Genomic DNA, 21682 nt, shown 5'->3' on the forward strand with positions numbered 1-21682 from the left:
TATTTCGCCAAATTCATTTAAAATCATTAAAACATTGGCTTTCCGACTTGAGTAATAAAATAGGATCTAAGCCAAACCGAGTCATGTAATCATTTACTTCTTTCAAAGCCGTTTCCTTTACTTAGGCAAAACCAACTTCAACCCCCATGATAAACTCTAGAACGTTTCAACTGTTCAAAATTGTTTTAGTCTTGCAAGAATTCAGAATTCAAAGAGTACTTAAAACCTTTCTCAAAACATTTCAAAATGAAACTTGTCAATAGACATTCAGGTTCTTTCAAAGTCATTGAAACTTCTTTAATTGAAACCCCCAAGTCAAATTCAAAGGCATAAACCCTTTTTACATCCAAACAGCTTTAAAACACAAGTTTCATCTAAATAACCTTCTCCTGAAAGAGATACAATGCCTTTCTTAAAAAGCAAGACTAAATCACAATTTCCTCTTTATTAATTCATTTCAAAAGCATGAATCGTCCTTTTCCTGATAATTCAAATAAAATAGTAGAAGTCTTTAACCCATCATTTCTCCATACAACATTCAATAAAGACTCGGATTTTATAGAAATTTTGGCAGCACCTCCCCTAAAACTTGGACTTTTGCCACCCGGTTCGGGTCCCAACTAAACCGTTTCTCATTCCTTTTCAACAGCTCAAAACCAGAAATCAATTCAAAAGCAAGCTAAAACCAACAGTCGCCTCAGTGGCATATCTCAAGGAAACCATTTCAAAATCAACTCAATGTCAACCGATTTAACTCATTTCCAAAGTTTAGAAGAATCGGTTCAGCAATAAATCATTTATCAAAGACCAAATTAATTAAAGCAACCCAGGCTGAATTTCAAGAGTATTCTATCTTTCACATCATCAAAATAATTGACTCAATCCAAACCAATCCTCAACGGATTAAACTAATATTTCAAATCTTTAAAGAATCAGCTTGAAAAGCATTCTGTTTCACAAAACCATACAACAATCTGTTCATCAAAACCAAATAATAATCCATTCAAACATATAATTACATTCATCTAGGATAATCAATCATCACATAAGGCTTATACAATCACCAAATACATTACCTCACATCAGTATCCATATGTAATAATTCCGACATATCAAATATAGTTTTTGGAAAGCGCCCCTACCTCAAAATGCAAATCCATAACCCAAACGTCTCACAGAGTCCTTTCCGCCTCAGCTCGAAATCACCGGCAACCAAAACCTCGGCTCCAAGCCGCTTTTGTAACAGTCTCAACAACTCTAATCGCAACATACAACAACCGAAACTCAATCTTATAGCAATTAACGCCACAAACCTCAGCGTGAGATAACAGAACAATAACAAAAGGGCTTTCAAATTGAAACGCCTACCGAACTGAAGAAAGAACGGCTGAACCGAAACAGCGGCAGTCTCCGAACCGGCTTAGCGGCAGCCCCGGGAGCCATCCCAGGCGGCAACGGTGACAGGCTCCGGCAATGGCAACTGAAACTAACATGCAGTGATTGTAACGCTTCCGAAAACTCAAGAGAACGAAACCCAATACTTAAAACCTTACCGGCAGGATCTTCCGGCGACGGCAGCGAGGTTTTTTGGCGGCAGGAGCTTACCGGCACACCCCCATGATCGGCGATGAGGCTCCTGACAGCTGCTGGGCGCAGCGGCAGGGACAACTCCGCGACGGTTCTTCTCCGGCGTGACTCTCCTTCTCTGACTCTCTCCCTTTCTCCAACGATGGTGGGTCTCCGGCGACAACACCAGCCACAACAAGGACGGCAGAGCAAGTGCGACTGGCGATGGCGCGGTTGGAGGCCACAGCGCGTACGGTGGCGACGTGCGGTAGAGGTGACGGCGACGCGACGCGACGGCAGCTGCGAGTCCCTCTCTGCACGACGCTGACGGCACACCTCTCTTCCTTCGAGTCGGGTCTGACGGCGGACTCCAAGGCGGCGGCAGGGAACTCGACGTGTTCGGCCTCCACGGCGACAACGGTGAGGAACCAGTGATGACAGGCCGGAGGACGGCTGGACGACGACGCAGATGAAGCTCCCTCTCTCTCTCTGACGCGAACTCTCCCTCTCTGTGTATCGGTTCGGCGGCGACGGCAGTGGAGAAGCCCACCGGTGCCAGCGCCCCTCCCCCTTCTCTTCTCTTCCCTGCCGCACTCAGTCCCCCCTTCCCTCTGCAGTTTCTTCTCTTTTGTTCAAGAAGAAAGGAAAGCAGCGCGTGCTACTGCTGCTGGTGAAGGTGCATTGTGGGTGCTTGGCTGGGTCTTGGGGGGAAACGGGTCAGGTTAGGGTTTTAGGGTTTCATCTGGAAAATTAGGGTTAAGGGCATTATGGTAATTTCACATAAAATTGGAAATAATATAGTAATTGAAACTCAAATTAAGTCCAACACTAATTGTATATAGGAAATACAATTTGCTCATCAATTTCACAAATTATTTTCAATAAAATGTCCAAATCAAATAATTAGAAGTAATATACTTAATTTCTTCATTTTCCAAAATAGCAGTAATAATATTTAAAATATTACTTATCTAATCCAAATCATAATCCTTATTATTTCATAACTATCAACCTTATACTTTAAATATAGAAAATAACCCAATAATTATAAAATTGGATAATAATCATAACTTATCTCAAATCCAATAAATCAAAACTTGCCTTAATTATCTTTAATAAAATAATTTCTGAAATTGAGGCTGTAAATAACTATATGATTTGAAACTTGATTATAAAAAGACTTTTCAAAGTCCTGGGTCTTACACCGATGGTAAAAACGGCGAGAAAGAGGGTGGAGAAGGGAGAAAATGGCGAGAGAGAAAGAGAGAGGAGAATGGGAGAAGTTACATAAGTGAGAAGGAGAATTTCTGAATTTGAATTTAGCTCAATTATACGGTCGGATTTTGCTGGCGGATAAATTCGATAGTAAGGCATTGGTTGTTGTCTAAACTCTACGTTTCACTAATTCTTATTACCGTTGAAAATTTTCGACGGTAAATCCGACACTAAATTTTTTGGCACGTAAAAAAATTTAATTTTTACGCTCCTTTTTACCGTCGGATTGAGTATCAAACTTTTGAATCCGATGGTAAGTTATTTTAGGGATGAATTTTTACTCATAACCGTTGAAAAATCCACTGCTAAATCCACCGATATTGTTTGACGGTAAGTCCAACGGTATTGAGCACATTTCTTGTAGTGAGTTTTCTTTCATTTGCTTGTGATCACTTCCATAGGATCCTCTTTTTGAACCATCTCAACGATCAAATCTTCAATGAAGGTTTAACATGTGTGATGCACATTGAATATGACTATGCACATTGAATGAGCTCACCAAATAGTTTCGAGTCTTCAACTTTTTCATCCTTGTTCAATACTTCAGGAATAGTCCTGAAACGGAATGCTTCAAGAGGATATGTTAGATTCACTAAATGTGTTTCCCTTGTCCCATGAGAAAATGTAGGTATCCACTTAACGGTGGTTCACCTTGACTTTGTTTTGTTGTTAGTTACTATGAAATGCTCATATTGTATATTTGGAACTTTGTGATGATAGACTTCCATCTATTGGCCAAGGGCTTTGGGACAAAGACATGAATCTGTCCCCCTAGAAGACATATGATAAAATTAATTTGTAAACTTGGAATACTTTTCTTAATATCTTGAAGGATCATCTCAATAGTTCTAAACTCCCTGTCTTCTTAAACCCTTATCATATAAACTTGAAATGTCTAGTCAAGTTTCCTTGGGTGCACGTCTAACACATAATCAAAATTTTCAGACATCCTTCTTGGTTATGTGACTGAAAATGGAACAGCTCCTTTAGGAGGTGGAAAAATTACTTGGAGCTATCTTTTATAGACTAATAGAAGCTAGACCACGAAATATAAAAGTGAGATGGGGTTTGGGTTCAAATTGAGATGATTATTATACTAATATGTGTATTCAAATATAAATTCCAAGTCGTGAGATAACTTTTGCTATTATTGTACATTGGATATTGTCCTATGTATCTATTTTTTTGTCTTGTTTTGCATCCACTTGTCAATTGGGAAAGAGTGACACTTGTTGTGAAATCAGCTGAGATACTTGTCAAAGAATATAACTATATATAAAAAGATAGATTAGAAAAACTATAGTAAATAGAGGTTCGAATCATCAACTTACTTATGGCCTTATTGATGACATGTCATCATGTCATATTTTTCTATACTTTTTCCTTTGTTTTCAATAGGTTTTATGCACTTTCTTGAGCCATAAGTAAGCCAATTGGGTAGAATTTTATGTTTCCTTTGATTAAACCAACCATGGATAAATTAATGCATTTTCATGAGATTTTGTGCTATAATTGTTATATATTATGAAAGAATAACAATCTCATAATTTTGAGCATAGCTTTGATGTGCTTGGTTGATTGATGATAGGTGAAAAGAGCTTTGAAGAAGGTTGAAGAAAGAAGAAATGGCAAGGAGCAGGAGAGAACAAAAAGCTTGAGCAAAAGCTTGCCTCAAACTTTAGCTCAAACTTTTGGAAGAGTTGAATTCACCCTGGATGGAGCAAAAGCTTGCGCCAACGTTTGACCTCAAGCTTTTAGGCAAACGTTGGTGCCACAACAAACACACCCTGGAGAAGAGCAAAAGCTTGCGCCAACGTTTGACCTCAAGCTTTTAGGCAAACGTTGGCGCCACAACAGCCTGAAAGGGTATACTTCCAACAAGAATAACTTGAGCTACAGAGCTCCAAATGAGGTGATTCAAAAATTAATGGAAAGTAGGAATCGAGAGCTTTCCAAGCATATATGGCACTGCATGATGGACACTAAAATTGAGGGAGAAAACGGCCCCGCAATGTGCATAAACGAACATGGTGGCAACCTGCAGTGAGGCCAACTGACCTCTGCACCTTCGACGGAGTATAACTCGAGCTGTAGAGCTCCAAATGATGCGCTTCTAATGGCATTGGAAAGTAGACATTCAAGGCTTTCCAACAATATATAATAGTATGGGGTGGACAATGCATTTAAACCTCCAGAACTGGCATTTTCGACCACGTTTGAGGCAAACTTTACCTCAAACGTTGCACACCAAAGCCAGCGACCCTGTCCTCTTCAAAGGAGCATAACTTGAGTTGTAGATGTCCAATTGAGGTGATTCTAATTGGGTTAGAAAGCTGACATTCAGAGCTTTCCAACCATATATAATAGTCTATAGTGGGCATAAAATTGGCAATATTGACAAGAGGACAAAGTAGCACCCCAAGGCTTGATATGCAACAAGAGGGATCCACGTTTGGCTCAAAGTTTGACCTCAAACTTTGGCTCAAACGTGGATGATAGCAAAATGGCCATCTGCATGATGAGTTTGGTGAATAAGTTTAAGTCAAAGTTTGCCTCAAACTTTGACTCAAGCTTTAATGGTTCATGGCCCGGTTCACAAGTGGGTTTCTTTCCAACATCAAGAGCAATCAACAGAGGCTATCTTCAACCCAATCCCATCAAGGCCAAAAGCCCAATTGACATCACTCAAAGGCACAAGAAACAATTTGATTAGGAATTTCATTTTCTTTGTAATTTGCTTTCAATTTAATTTTCAATTGTCATGTTTGTAAAAACCTATAAAAAGGCATCATTTTCATTTTAGGAGGGGAGCTTGATTAGAATAGAGGCTGGCTCCACGAGGGAGCATTAGGAATAGAGAACTCTCTCTCTTTAGTTTTTCTCTTTGTTTTGAATCTTGGGTTGAGAATTGAAGGAATTCTGTTTCATTTTCACTTTGAGATTTCTCTTGTTCTTCTTCTACAAAATTTAAGTGAATTAAGGATCTGAATCAACACTCTGTTTACTGCTTTCATCTTCATTTCTTTTGCAAATTGTTCTTTATTGGATCAAAGAAGGACTTGAGATCTAGACTTGTTTTCTAGTCTCATTGAGCCCCTGAGATCTTCACTTGTCTTTCTAGATTTCACAATTGATTTGAGTTTTCTTGCTAATTTAATTCTCTGCTACAATTTCCTTCTCTGCAATTTTTACTTTCTACTGCATTGCTTCCAATTTACATTTCCTACGCATTTACATTCTACACTTTAACTTTGAGCTTGCTGCAAATCTGAATTTACTTTTCTTGCCTTGGATCCATTGCTTTCTTTAATTTCCAGCATCCAGCCCGCCTTTACTTTTCATGCCAGTTACATTTCTTGTCATTTAAGTTTCTGCAATTTACATTGCTTGCTCTTTAATTTTCTGTCCAATTTACTTTCTGCAATTTTAAATTCATTGTCATTTACTTTCTGTTGGCTACAATTTCACATAATTCACTTCAATGATAGCTTGACTAAACTAATCACCCACTAAAGTTGATTGATCCATCAATCCTCGTGGGATCGACCTCACTCTAAGTGAGTTTTACTACTTGATGCGACCCGGTATACTTGCCGGTTAGTTTCGTGTTGGATCGTTTTTCACCCATCAAGTTTTTGGCGCCGTTGCCGGGGATTGATTTTGATCAACAATGATTAAGTGGGTGAGAAGTCTAGATCAAGCATTTTCTTTATTTTTGTTCTCTGTTCTAAGTTGAAACCAAGGTGTTTGAGTTATTGCCTCACTAAGAAATTCATCTCTGAGATATGAATTTCAATTTTCCTTGGTGTTGTGTTTTACAAAATTCAAATGGAGTTCAACTCATCTTATGATCAAACAAATTTTATGGGATATTACCCACCATCACCAATCTCTAATGGTGGCTGGGAATATCACCAAGAGAATACACATTCTGAGCACTCCAATTTATGGAGATTTGCTTCAGAGACACAAGATGAGCAAAAAAATTATATGGGATACCAACCACCACCACAAAATGATTCATATCATTATCCTCATGGTGGATGGAAGCATCACCAAAGAATGGAAGAGCATCCACCCTCACGTCCCAGTTTCTCATTTGAAAGTTCTTCATCACTTGATTATGCCTCAACACAAAGTTTCCTCCAAAATCCATACAAGTCATCCCATCAATCACACAACTCATTCCATACCCCTCAACACAACTTCACCACAACGCAACCATGTCACCAAAATTACTCTCAACCTTCATCTCTTGAATTAGCAGTTGAGGATTACCTTCAATGGTCCAAAGAACCCTTAGAAAGCCAATGCCAAGCCATTGAAATACACAGAAAACTCGTGGAAAGATACACACCAATCCTGGAAAGAAACCATCCTCAAGAAGATGAATGGGCCCTTAGAGCAAACAAGGAGGAGCTTAGAACCACTGAGCAAGAAAAATGAAGGCCAATTGATGGATATGAAGGAGAAAGTGGAAGAGCAAGATAAGGAGGCCACTGCATCAAGTGAACTTTCAATGAAGAATGAGGTGGTTGAAAATGAAACTGCACTTGAGGTGACAAGGGAAGGAGTGGAGGAGCAAGAAAGTGAGGAAGACACTCAAGAGAAGTCACCTTCAATTGAAGCAGAGAAATGCATAGAAGAAGAACTCATGGAACCACCAATTCAAGAGGCTCTTAATGAAGAAATCACTCCAATAATCACACAGCAACCATGTCTTGACATCCAAGAAGTGAAGGCAATTGACAAAAGCACCAAGAAGAGGATTGTGACCAAGATACCAAGGACAACATTCATGAGAAGGTCAACTGCAAATAATCCTCCCCCTGATCCAGCAAGCAAGATCAATCAAGCCAATTTCACAAGGAAGCTTGTTGAAAGGAGACCAAGACAGGGGACAATAACTGAAACTTCTCCCCTCTTGGAGTCATTCCTCTTAACAAACTGAAAGAAGAGGAAGAAAGTGAAGAACAACATGTCAAGCTAATGACACTAAAAGAGCACTTGTTGGGAGGTAATCCAACTGTAGGTAACATTTTTTCTCTGCTTTGTTTTCTTCCTTTGTTTAGTTTAAATTTCAATAAATTGGCATATGGTTACATTCTAAGTTTGGTGTTGCCTTGCAACAAATTGTTTTCAATATTTTTGGATGATTGCATCAAATTAAAAATGAAAGTGACACACCAAGATTCTAAGTTTGGTGTGCCACTTATTTTTCTATGCAATTTATTCAAGCAACACTACTTGTTTGCATAATCATAATGCCTCTGCAATTTTATTTTTCTCTTTTGGTTTAACATTTTAATTTCATCTTTATTCATTTACATTTTTTTTTATGCTTTCTTTTATTAACTGTGTTTGTTAATGCATCACCAAGAGAGCTTTATTCATGACAAGATTCTTGGCTTGGTGATTGTATTTAACATACAACAGTTTTATTTAGTCTTATTTCAAATAAAATGGACATAGGATTGCATTCTAAGTTTGGTGTTGCTATGCAACAAAAATTTGGTTCCCATATCTACTAGATACTTGCATCAATTTTAAGTGAAAGTGTCACACTAAGTTTGGGGTGCCACTTATCTTTTATGCAATGTATTGTGCACACCTTCTTATCTATGCAATCACAATATCTCTGTCTCTTGTGCCTTGATTGTTATCTTTAATTTTGCTTGCTTGAAACACATGTATTGCTAACATTTCATTGTGTGAGACACTCATGATCCATCTTAGCCCCATAGCCATTATTCTAATTGTTGCTTGAGGATGAGCAAGCATTCTGAGTTGGCAAGGAAAAGAGGAAGAATAGAGAAAAAAAGGACAACAATGACGAAAGATGAACTACAAGGTTGTAGAGTTCCTTTTCCTCTCATTTATTTCCAGCACTTAAATTGCAAGATTGTCTTCATCCTTTCTATTCACATGTGTGTATGAATAAAGCATAACTTGAATCTTGATTTGTAACATGTTGCTGTGGCATTATGATTACCAACTTGAGTTTTGTGAATTCAAAAGCAATAAAGTATCATGATCATAAACAAACAAGGAATTAAAGAAGAATTTAGCATGTGCATAAAAGTTTTGGAAAGCTAGTATGTTTGATTGTTGCTTAATTGCATTGGATTTTATTTAATTGAAGTTTTCATCTAGGACATTTTGTGAAATCTTTTGAAAATCATGAAAACCTTGAAGAGGCAAATACAATTAAAGCAAGAAAAGAAAAAGGGAAAGAATGAGAAAGCTGAAGGCTCTGAGTACCAATGGCAATTTATTTGTTAAGTACTTGTGGTGTTTATGTATCAAGCCAAATGCTTGAAAACAAAACACTTAGAAGTCAAGGTTAGGCTCAAAGTGCAAAAGCACTCCCTCAAAGCTCAAGGCTCTGAGCATCAATGATTAGAGAGTCAAGAAAAGAAAAGAAAAATGAGCTTAATGAAGTCCTCTAATCAAATGCTTGTGGTGCTTATGTATCAAGTGGTAATACTTGAAAACAAAGCATTTAGAAGTCGTAGCTTTGTTATCAACTCATGGGGCAAAGCACCCAAAAGGAGAAGCTAATAAGAAAATCAAAAGCTTGTTTCAAGGAAGAAATATAAGAGAAAGATTTCATAAATTGAGCTAGAGAGAAGCATCAATCATTTACATCTCTTTTGTAATTGTAGCATGCATAGAAAACTAGCTTGCCATGAACATTGAGTTGCTATTCTTCTTACCTTGGATTGTCAATCTCTATTGCATGATTCTTTTCTTGCTTGGGGACAAGCAAGGTTTAAGTTTGGTGTTGTGATGACATGTCATCATGTCATGTTTTTCTATGCTTTTTCTTTGTTTTTTTTAGGTTTTATGCACTTTCTTGAGCCATAAGTAAGCCAATTGGGTAGAATTTCATGTTTCCTTTGATTCAATCAACCATGGATAAATTAATACATTTTCATGAGATTTTGTGCTATAATTGTTATATATTATGAAAGAATAACAATCTCATGATTTTGAGCATAGCTTTGATGTGCTTGGTTGATTGATGATAGGTGAAAAGAGCTTTGAAGAAGGTTGAAGAAAGAAGAAATGGCAAGGAATAAGAGAGAACAAAAAGCTTGAGCAAAAGCTTGCCTCAAACTTTAGCTCAAACTTTTGGAAGAGTTGAATTCACCCTAGATGGAGCAAAAGCTTGCGCCAACGTTTGACCTCAAGCTTTTAGGCAAACGTTGGCGCCACAACAAACACACCCTGGAGAAGAGCAAAATCTTGCGCCAACGTTTGACCTCAAGCTTTTAGGCAAACGTTGGCGCCATAACAGCCTGAAGGGGTATACTTCCAACAAGAATAACTTAAGCTACAGAGCTCCAAATGAGGTGATTCAAAAAGCAATGGAAAGTAGGAATCGAGAGCTTTCCAAGCATATATGGCACTACATGATGGACACTAAAATTGAGGGAGAAAACTGCCCCGCAATGTGCATAAACGAACATGGTGGCAACCTGCAGTGAGGCCAACTGACCTCTGCACCTTCGACGGAGTATAACTCGAGCTGTAGAGCTCCAAATGATACGCTTCCAACGGCATTGGAAAGTAGACATTCAGGGCTTTCCAAAAATATATAATAGTATGGGGTGGACAATGCGTTTGAACCTCCAGAACTGATGTTTTCGACCACGTTTGAGGCAAACTTTACCTCAAACGTTGCACACCAAAGCCAGCGACCCTGTCCTCTTCAAAGGAGCATAACTTGAGTTGTAGATGTCCAATTGAGGTGATTCTAATTGGGTTAGAAAGCTGACATTCAGAGCTTTCCAACCATATATAATAGTCTATAGTGGGCATAAAATTGGCAATATTGACAAGAGGACAAAGTAGCACCCCAAGGCTTGATATGCAACAAGAGGGATCCACGTTTGGCTCAAAGTTTGACCTCAAACTTTGGCTCAAACGTGGATGATAGCAAAATGGCCATCTGCATGATGAGTTTGGTGAATAAGTTTGAGTCAAAGTTTGCCTCAAACTTTGACTCAAGCTTTAATGGTTCATGGCCCGGTTCACAAGTGGGTTTCTTTCCAACATCAAGAGCAATCAACAGAGGCTATCTTCAACCCAATCCCATCAAGGCCAAAAGCCCAATTGACATCACTCAAAGGCACAAGAAACAATTTGATTAGGAATTTCATTTTCTTTGTAATTTGCTTTCAATTTAATTTTCAATTGTCATGTTTGTAAAAACCTATAAAAAGGCATCATTTTCATTTTAGGAGGGGAGCTCGATTAGAATAGAGGCTGGCTCCACGAGGGAGCATTAGGAATAGAGAACTCTCTCTCTTTAGTTTTTCTCTTTGTTTTGAATCTTGGGTTGAGAATTGAAGGAATTCTGTTTCATTTTTACTTTGAGATTTCTCTTGTTCTTCTTCTACAAAATTTCAGTGAATTAAGGATCTGAATCAACACTCTGTTTACTGCTTTCATCTTCATTTCTTTTGCAAATTGTTCTTTATTGGATCAAAGAAGGACTTGAGATCTAGACTTGTTTTCTAGTCTCATTGAGTCCCTGAGATCTTCACTTGTCTTTCTAGATTTCACAATTGATTTGAGTTTTCTTGCTGATTTACTTCTCTGCTACAATTTCCTTCTCTGCAATTTTTACTTTCTACTGCATTGCTTCCAATTTACATTTCCTACGCATTTACATTCTACACTTTAACTTTGAGCTTGCTGCAAATCTGAATTTACTTTTCTTGCCTTGGATCCATTGCTTTCTTTAATTTCCAGCATCCAGCCCCCCTTTACTTTTCATGCAAGTTACATTTCTTGTCATTTAAGTTTCTGCAATTTACATTGCTTGCTCTTTAATTTTCTGTCCAATTTACTTTTTGCAATTTTAAATTCATTGTCATTTACTTTCTGTTGGCTACAATTTCACACAATTCACTTCAATGATAGCTTGACTAAACTAATCACCCACTAAAGTTGCTTGATCCATCAATCCTCGTGGGATCGACCTCACTCTAAGTGAGTTTTACTACTTGATGCGACCCGGTATACTTGCCGGTTAGTTTCGTGTTGGATCGTTTTCCACCCATCAAGTTTTTGATGTATTTCCAAAACATGGCCAAGAGGATTGATAGCCTCCAAGTTGCAGCAGTAAGCACCAATCAACCATCAACCACATGGGGAACAAATGAAGAAACTCAAGAGGAGCAACAACAGGAGCAAGTCCAGTACATGCACAACCAAAATTCTGGGTCAAATGAAGTCTATGGTGATACTTACAACCCTTCATGGAAGAACCATCCAAACCTGAGGTGGGGAGATAACCATAACCAAAACCAACAACCATGGCAAAGAAACTCAAATCAAAACACTTCAAGAAACAACTAAAACAACAACCAACAGCAAACCACCCAAAACCCTTACAGAAAATCCCAAAACAACCACCCCAACTCCAACCATTATCCATCCAATAACCAACCCACAAACCAAAATACTTACCACCAACCCTCAACACCCCATAACCAGCCAATTTCACATGACTCTCAGAAAATCACTAACCTGGAAACCTTGATAGACAAAATGTGGAAACACCAAGAAATGACAGCCAAAAATCAAGAAGCCTCCATAAAGAATATAGAAAGGCAAATTAGCCAGCTCTCTAAACACTTGGCAACAGAGAGACCATCAAGTTCCCTGCCAAGTGACACAATTCCAAATCCTAAGGAAGAATGCAAGGCAATACAGTTAAGAAGTGGGAGAACATTGATGAGCAACAATGACACTACAAGGAAGCAAGCGGAGAACAGCAAAAGGCCAATAGAGGGGGAAAAGCCAACACACGCAGAGGAAGCCAATGGTGATGATGTAATGGCAAGCAAGCAAACTTCAAAGAAAACTCAAGAAAAGGAGGAACAATAAAAAATTCCAAAAAAGGGGAATGAAGCAATTGAAGAGCCAACCAAGAATCAAAAGCAACAAGCAGAGAAGAACTTTGTACCTCCACTGCCATATCCCCAAAGATTCAACAAGGAGGTAAAGGATCAACACTTTCATAAGTTCCTTGAGACTTTCAAGAAGTTGGAGATAAATATTCCCTTAGCTGAGGCACTGGAGCAAATGCCCCTATATGCCAAGTTCATGAAGGAGCTAATCAACAAGAAGAGAAGTTGGCAAGAAAAGAAAACTATCATGCTCACTGAAGAATGTAGCGCTGTGATCCAGATGGGTATCCCACCAAAGCTCAAAGACCCAGGGAGTTTTATAGTCTCATGCACCATAGGCAAGATAACATTGGAAAATGCCTTATGTGATCTAGGTGCCAGCATCAACTTGATGCCTCTATCATTGATGAGAAAGCTTGCTATAGAAGAAATCAAACCTACCAGGATGTCACTAGTAATGGCCGATAGATCAATCAAGACACCCAATGAAATTGTGGAGAATTTACTAGTGAAGGTTGGAAAATTTATCTTCCCCGCAGACTTCGTAATCTTAGACACAGAAGGGGAAGGAAACAACTCAATCATCTTGGGGAGACCATTTCTAGCCACAGTAAGAACCACTATTGATGTGGAGAAGGGAGAAATGACCTTCAGGGTGCATAATGAACAAATGGTAATCAATGTCTTCAAATCAATGCAACACCCCTCAGAGCAAGAGAACTACATGAATGTGGATATGATAGAAGGGCTGGTAGAAGAAATATTTGAAGACAACTATTTGGAGCATCAGAAAGAACAAGGAGAGGAAGTGGTAGAAATATCCATTGAAGACAAGAAAGAGGATAAACCAAAACAGGAGTTGAAACCTCTCCCTCCTCACCTCAAATACGTGTTTCTTGGGGAAGCAGAGGCATTACCAGTGATCATAAATTCCTCCTTGAACATGGATGAGGAAGCAAGGTTGATTGAAGTATTAAAATCTCACAAAACAGCCTTGGGGTGGACAATTGAGGACATCAAAGGCATCAGCCCTGCTATTTGTATGCATAAAATTTTATTGGAGGAAGAATCAAAACTTGTGGTTCAACCTCAAAGAAGACTCAACCCAACCATGAAAGAGGTGGTTCAAAAAGAAGTGATGAAGCTATGGAATGCTGGGATAATTTTCCCAATCTCAGACAGCTCTTGGGTGAGTCCGGTTCAAGTTGTGCCAAAAAAGGGAGGAATGACAGTCATCACCAATGAGAAGAATGAGTTGATCCCCACTAGGACAGTGACTGGGTGGAGAATGTGCATAGACTACAGGAGATTGAATGATGCAACAAGAAAAGATCATTTTTCTCTGCCCTTCATTGATCAAATGTTGGAAAGACTAGCAGGCCATGCTTATTACTGCTTCCTGGATGGGTATTCTGGTTACAATCAAATAGTAGTGGACCCCAAGGATCAAGAGAAGACCTCCTTCACATGCCCATTTGGAGTTTTTGCCTATAGGAGGATGCCCTTTGGGCTGTGCAACGCCCCAGCCACTTTTCAAAGGTGTATGCTTTCCATCTTTTTTGATATGGTGGAAAAATTCTTAGAAGTCTTCATGGATGATTTTTCTGTTTTTGGCAATTCATTTAACACTTGCTTGCATAACTTAACTCTTATTTTGAAAAGATGCCAAGAAACTAATTTGGTGTTGAATTGGGAAAAGTGCCATTTCATGGTTCCGGAAGGAATAGTTCTTGGGCATAAAGTGTCATGTAGAGGTATAGAAGTTGATAAAGCTAAAATAGAAGTTATTGAAAAACTCCCTATACCTGTTAATATGAAAGCAGTAAGAAGTTTTCTTGGGCATGCTGGCTTCTACAGAAGGTTCATCAAAGACTTTTCAAAAATAGCAAAACCATTGAGCTTTTCTTAGAGAATTCTTAGAACACTTAGAGAGAGAGCTCACCTTTATATTTTTAGTTGTTGTTTTTAGAATTCAAGAGAATTAGGAAGGAGAATTGATCTCTCTTCTTCCTTGTTCTTGCTCAGCACTCTTTACTTTTCTTGCTTTGGATTTTGGGTGGAGAATTGAAAAACTTCTGTTTCAATATCACCTTGAGATCTTGTTTAATTTTCTGCATAATTGAATTTTTATTTCTGTTAATTGCTTCTTCTTCTACTATTTCTGCAATTTACTTTTCTTCATTTCCTTTGCAATTGTTCTTGCTGGATCTAGGAAGGCAGTGAGATCTAGACTTGGCTATCTAGTCTCTTGAGTCCTGAGATCTACAGCTTTCAATTTCAATTTCCTTGTTTCGTTGCTACACCAAGTTTATTTTCATTTTCATTCAAGATCCGGTTTAATTGAGTCCATCTGTTACATTTCTGTTTGTTGAATTTTACCTTCTCTTGTTTAATTTCTGCAAATCCAATTTCCAATTCCCTTTACGATTCAAGTTATTTAAATTTCTTGCATCTTAAGATTCTGCAATTTACATTTCTTGCAATCTAAGTTTCTGCAATTTAATTTCTTGTTCTTTAAGATTCAGCACTTTTATTTTCTGCCCTCTTTAATTTCCTGTCAATTGTCCCTCTCCCTTTTAAATTTCATGCAATTTAGCTTCTGTCAAATACAAACCACTCAAATCAACTCTTGATCGCTTGACTAAATCAACCACTAAACTAAAATTGCTCAATCCTTCAATCCCTGTGGGATCGACCTCACTCCCGTGAGTTTTATTACTTGATGCGACCCGGTGCACTTGCCGGTTAGTTTCGTGTTGGATCGTTTTCCACACATCAAGTTTTTGGCGCCGTTGCCAGGGATTGATTTAGATCAACAATGATTAAGTGGGTGAGAAGTCTAGATCAAGCATATTTTTTGTTTTTGTTCTTTGTTTTAAACTGAAACCAAGGTGTTTGTGTTTTTGCCTCACTAAGAAATTCTGTCTCTGTGACATGAATTTCAATTTTCAATGGTGTTGTGTTTTGCAAAATACAAATGGAGTTCAACTCATCTTGCAGTGCTGGTTGTTATTTTGGTTGTTTCTTGAAGTGTTTTGATTTGAGTTTCTTTGCCATGGTTGTTGGTTTTGGTTATGGTTATCTCCCCACCTCAGGTTTGGATGGTTCTTCCATGAAGGGTTGTAAGTATCACCATAGACTTCATTTGACCCAGAATTTTGGTTGTGCATGTACTGGACTTGCTCCTGTTGTTGCTCCTCTTGAGTTTCTTCATTTGTTCCCCATGTGGTTGATGGTTGATTGGTGCTTACTACTGCAACTTGGAGGCTATCAATCCTCTTGGCCATTTGCTCAAATTGTTGTTGAATCTGCTGCTGCATCAATTTGTTTTGAGCTAGGATTGAGTCCACTCCTTCCAACTCCATCACTCCCTTCCTCTGTGATGGTTGGTGTTGCCTTTGGTGAGCAAAGAAATACTAGTTGTTAGCTACCATATCAATGAGATTTTGAGCTTCTTCTGCAGTTTTCATGAGTTGCAAAGAGCCTCCAGCTGAATGATCCAAGGCCTCTTGAGATTTCAATGTCAAGCCTTCATAGAAATTCTGCAATCTATCCCACTCATTGAACATTCCAGGGGGACACTTCCTGATCAGAGCCTTGTACCTTTCCCATGCCTCATATAATGGTTCAACCTCCATTTGGGTGAATGTTTGTACTTCAGTCTTCAATCTGATAACCCTTTGAGGTGGGTAAAATTTGGCAAGGAATTTGCTCACTAGATCATCCCAATTGTCAATGCTGTCTCTTGGGAAAGATTCCAACCATTGGGTGGCTTTGTCTCTGAGAGAGAATGGAAATAGCAGTAGCTTATAGCTGTCAGGATGCACTCCATTGGTTTTAACAGTGTCACAAATCCTCAAGAAAGTGGACAAGTGTTGATTTGGATCTTCAAGTGGTCCTCCTCCATAAGAGCAATTGTTTTGAACTAATGTGATGAGTTGTGGCTTTAGTTCAAAATTATTTGCATTAACATTTGGGGTATGAATGCTACTCCCACAATGTCTAGGATTTGCAAATGTGTAGGAAGCCAGAACTCTTCTCTGTGGTGGATTGTTGTTGTTATTAGCTGTTCCTCCTTGTTGATTAGTTGGAATTGTTGTATGTTCCTCCATATCTTCAATCCATGATGAAATTGTAGTTAGCTCAAGCAAAAATTCAAACAGTTAGTGGGTTAGTCCAAAGTTAGAGAAACGGAAAATAAAAATGCTAGATCTAGATCTCCACTTCACTTAATCATTGTCAATCTATTTCAATCCCCGGCAACAGCGCCAAAAACTTGATGTGTGGAAAACGATCCAACACGAAACTAACCGGCAAGTGTACCGGGTCGCATCAAGTAGTAAAACTCACATGAGTGAGGTCGATCCCACAGGGATTGATGGATCAAGCAACTTTAGTGGGTGATTAGTTTAGTCAAGCTAACATTTAAGTGAATTGTATGAAATTGTAGCCAACAGAAAGTAAATGACAATGAATTTAAAGTTGCAGAGTGTAAATTGGCAAGTAGCTTAAAGAGCAAGAAATGTAAATTTCAAGAATCTTAAATTGCAAGAAAAGTAAATTGCATGAAAAGTAAAGGGCTGGGGTGTTGGAAATTAAAGAGAGCAATAGATCACGCAACTGGAAATTTAAATTGCAGGAAGAATAAATTGGGAACAATGTAAGCAGAGAAGCAAAATTGCAGTGAATCAGAATTTAGAGCAATTGCAGAGGAATTTAAAATTGTGCAGGAAATGTAAATGAGATTTGCAGCAAGCTTAATGTAAATTAAATTTGAGGAACCAAACAGAAAGTGAAATGCGGCTCAATTGCAATAGCTAAAGGAAAGTTGAAGATCTCAGGGGTTGGATGAGACTAGAGAACAAGTCTAGATCTCAATTCCTTCCTTGATCCAACAGAGGATAATTGCAGAAGAAAATAAAGAAGAAAGCAGTAAAGACAATTTAGATCCAAATCACAATTCCTTCAAATTTGCAGCAAGTAAACAGAGAGAATTCTCAAGGTGAGATTGAAACAGAATTTCTTCAATTCTCAACCCAAGATTCAAAACAAAAATGAAACTAAGAGAGAGCTCTCTAATGGGGCTCGCCTCCAATGCTCTCTATCAGAGCCAACCTCCTAGTGCTCTCTGTTCCAGCCTACCTTGTGAAATGAAACTAATGCCTTTATATAGGCTTTTACAAAATGAAAATGAAATTGAAATTTAAAATAAATTACAATTAAATGAAATTTCTATTTTAACTATCTCTTGTGCCTTTGAGTGATGATAATGGGCTTTGCTTGCTTTGGATTTGGGTTGAAGATGGCCTCTGTTGATTGTTCTTGGTCTTGAGAAGAAACCCATTTGTGAACCGGGCCATGAACCATTAAAGCTTGAGTCAAAGTTTGAGGCAAACTTTGACTCAAACTTATTCACCAAACTCATCATGCAGATGGCCATTTTGCTATCATCCACGTTTGAGCCAAAGTTTGAGGTCAAACTTTGAGCCAAACGTGGATCCCTCTTGTTGCATATCAAGCCTTGGGGTGCTACTTTGTCCTCTTGTCAACGTTGCCAATTTTATGCCCACTATAGACTATTATATATGGTTGAAAAGTTCTAAATGTCAGATTTCTAACCCAATTGGAATCACCTCAATTGGACATCTACAACTCAAGTTATGCTCCTTTGAAGAGGACAGGGTCGCTGGCTTTGGTGTGCAACGTTTGAGGTAAAGTTTGCCTCAAACGTGGTCGAAAACGCCAGTTCTGGAGGCTCAAACGCATTGTCCATCCCATACTATTATATATTGTTGGAAATCCCTGAATGTCTACTTTCCAATGCCGTTGGAAGCGCATCATTTGGAGCTCTACAGCTCGAGTTATACTCCATCGAAGGTGCAGAGGTCAGTTGGCCTCACTGCAGGTTGCCACCATGTTCGTTTATGCACATTGCGGGGCAGTTTTCTCCCTCAATTTTAGTGTCCACCATGTAGTGCCATATATGCTTGGAAAGCTCTCGATTCCTACTTTCCATTGCTTTTTGAATCACCTCATTTGGAACTCTGTAGCTCAAGTTATTCTTGTTGGAAGTATACCCCTTCAGGCTGTTGTGGCGCCAACATTTGCCTAAAAGCTTGAGGTCAAACGTTGGCGCAAGCTTTTGCTCTTCTCCAGGGTGTGTTTGTTGTGGCGCCAACGTTTGCCTAAAAGCTTGAGGTCAAACGTTGGCGCAAGCTTTTGCTCCATCTAGAGTGAATTCAACTCTTCCAAAAGTTTGAGCTAAAGTTTGAGGCAAGCTTTTGCTCAAGCTTTTTGTTTTCTCTTGCTCCTTGCCATTTCTTCTTTCTTCAACCTTCTTCAAAGCTCTTTTCACCTATTATCAATCAACCAAGCACATCAAAGCTATGCTCAAAATCATGAGATTGTTATTCTTTCATAATATATAACAATTATAGCACAAAATCTCATGAAAATGCATTAATTTATCCATGGTTGATTGAATCAAAGGAAACGTGAAATTCTACCCAATTGGCTTACTTATGGCTCAAGAAAGTGCATAAAACCTAAAAAAAACAAAGAAAAAGCATAGAAAAACATGACATGATGACATGTCATCACTTATTCCCCTTCTCCAATAAGCCATGTTTGTTATTGTTATACATGGTGCAAATAAAAATATATAGAGTGATTAACCAAATCAGTCCCTAAGGATTTTAAAAGCGCATATTTTAGTCCAAAAAAAATTAATACACATATCAATTTCCATTGTTTTCTTCCGTCAGATATATCAACCCCCAATCCATTTTTCGGTGTAACTCACCAACAAAAATTGTTGAATTGGCATGTTAATTGGGACACGTGGCCGTTGAGTGTCCACATGTGCGAGAAGTATGACAAAATGTCCTTGAACTTGTTTTCAAAAACGGCGTTGTATATTACTACTTCTCCTTTCTCATTTTAATACCTCGTTCTTCCATTTCAACGTCTCCACAATCACATCCCCGCACCAAAGAATCCCCTTGATCATGTGCCCGGAACCCGCCACAATCATCTTGGTCGTAGTTCCACTATAATCCTATACATTTGGGGCCAACGTGGTCCAATAAATAGCGCTCCGCTCCTCCAACATCTCCTTCTTCTTTGCTGAATCTAAATCCTTTAGCGATGTCAACCATCTAGAACCTCCCCTTTCTTCTTCGAGCTCTCAAAAACCTTATGCACCGAGAAATTGTCATAGCTCTGGAAAATCGTGTCCAACTCCCTCAACAATCCTTTCTGCCCCTTCAACGCAATCGTCAACCCATAGCTCAGCAAATTAGAACCACTCTTATCTTACCCGCGGCTACGTTGATCTTCTTCATCGGAATCGGATTTAGAGCCCTTAATTAGCGGGTCAAAAGGAGAAAAAGTAGTGAGAGTCATCGACCTTGATAGCGGTTTTGTCGTTGGTGACGGGCCATTGGATCTCGTTGGCAACGCGGGCATAAACGTATTAAAACATCAAGAAAATACCTGGCTAAGTTGCCCCTTTGTGATTTCAACTTTCCTCAGGATGCTCACGTCACTATGTACGAGACCACTACCACTGGAGCCACCGATTCTCCCTCTATGGCGATTCGAAGAAGATGAACTTCCTTTACTTGGCATTATCGGAACTAAACTTGGATGTTTTGATTCCTGCAGATGAAGAACTGGGGTTTCATGAGGAGCTTCAATGATGAAGAACGGAAAAGAAAAAGTATTAATACAATGCCATTTTTGAAAACAAGTTCAGGGACTGTTTTCTTCTCCTCCTTGCATCTCCTCCTTGCACACGTGGACACTTAACGGCCACGTATGTGAAATAACATGCCGATTCAGCAATCTCCGTTGGTGAGTCACACCGGAAAATAGATTGGGGACTGATATGTTTGACAGAGGAAAATAATGGGGATTGATTTATGTATTAATTTTCTTTGAGGACTAAAATGAAAAATTATAGGTAGACAATGAGTTCAGTGAATAATGCAGTTACGTATACGGTAATCTCCCTTCTCCACTTGTGATTTCCGTAATTTTTGTAGGGGTGTAGTGTATTTTTTACTTTATTGGGCCAATTTTAAAACCCATTGTTTACATGATTTATGAAAGTCATTGTATACCTAGCAAAATCGGACTAAAATATCTACTTTTAAAATCCTTAGAGACTGATTTTAGTAATTTACTCAAAAATATATATTATACAAAAGAAATTATTAAATTATAATCTTATATAATTTAGGGTTTATCACACATGATAAAATTACCAATAATAAAAATTTTCAATTTTTTTAATAAATACAAACAAATGTATTAGAAACTTAAATTTTTTGTATTTCTAAAAAAAGTTCTTACTTTATAATCTTAATGTGTGCCCTTAGGATACAAGATAGCAAAATCTTATAATTTATTGTCATTTAATTATAATATTACATTATAATTTTATAATCTAGTATTATGTATATTATATTACATTAAATTATAAATGTATTTATTATTTTTACTATTTAAATTTTTATTATTATAATTTATATATTATTTAATTATTATTACTAAATCAAACGGTTCGATCAGTGACTCACTGATTGAACTGTTAACCTAGTGATCTAATAATTTGATTGGGTCAATCACCAGTTCGATTTTAATAACATGCACATAACTGATTTTTTTTTAATCGTAATAAATTATATCTATCAATTTTTATCTTTTATATAAATCAAAATATTATTATAAAATGTAATCTTTTAAAAATTAATTTTATTAATTTATTATACAAAATTTATAAAGTTATAAATATTAATTATATATAAATTAATCCCATTTAACCCTATTTATTTAGATCAATTTAAAACAAATTGAAATTTTTAAAATAAACTCAACAAAACATTAAGATTTGATCCTATCCCACCAAAATACAC

General features: G+C 37.9%; 1 protein-coding gene across 1 annotated transcript; it reads right to left on the reverse strand.

Annotated features, from left to right (window-relative positions):
- Positions 1-873: 873 nt before the first annotated feature.
- Positions 874-20393, reverse strand: LOC112778650 (uncharacterized). The gene is made up of 6 exons (XM_072228490.1): positions 20259-20393; positions 19929-20027; positions 19711-19821; positions 1554-2224; positions 1369-1486; positions 874-1257 (listed from the first exon to the last, which is right to left on the reverse strand). Exons 1-6 carry the CDS (start codon positions 20391-20393, stop codon positions 1249-1251), a joined length of 1143 nt encoding a protein of 380 aa, XP_072084591.1. The 3' UTR covers positions 874-1248.
- Between the last annotated feature and the right edge of the window lie 1289 nt (positions 20394-21682).

Source organism: Arachis hypogaea, chromosome 19 (assembly GCF_003086295.3).
Source record: "Arachis hypogaea cultivar Tifrunner chromosome 19, arahy.Tifrunner.gnm2.J5K5, whole genome shotgun sequence".
Lineage (NCBI taxonomy): Eukaryota > Viridiplantae > Streptophyta > Magnoliopsida > Fabales > Fabaceae > Arachis > Arachis hypogaea.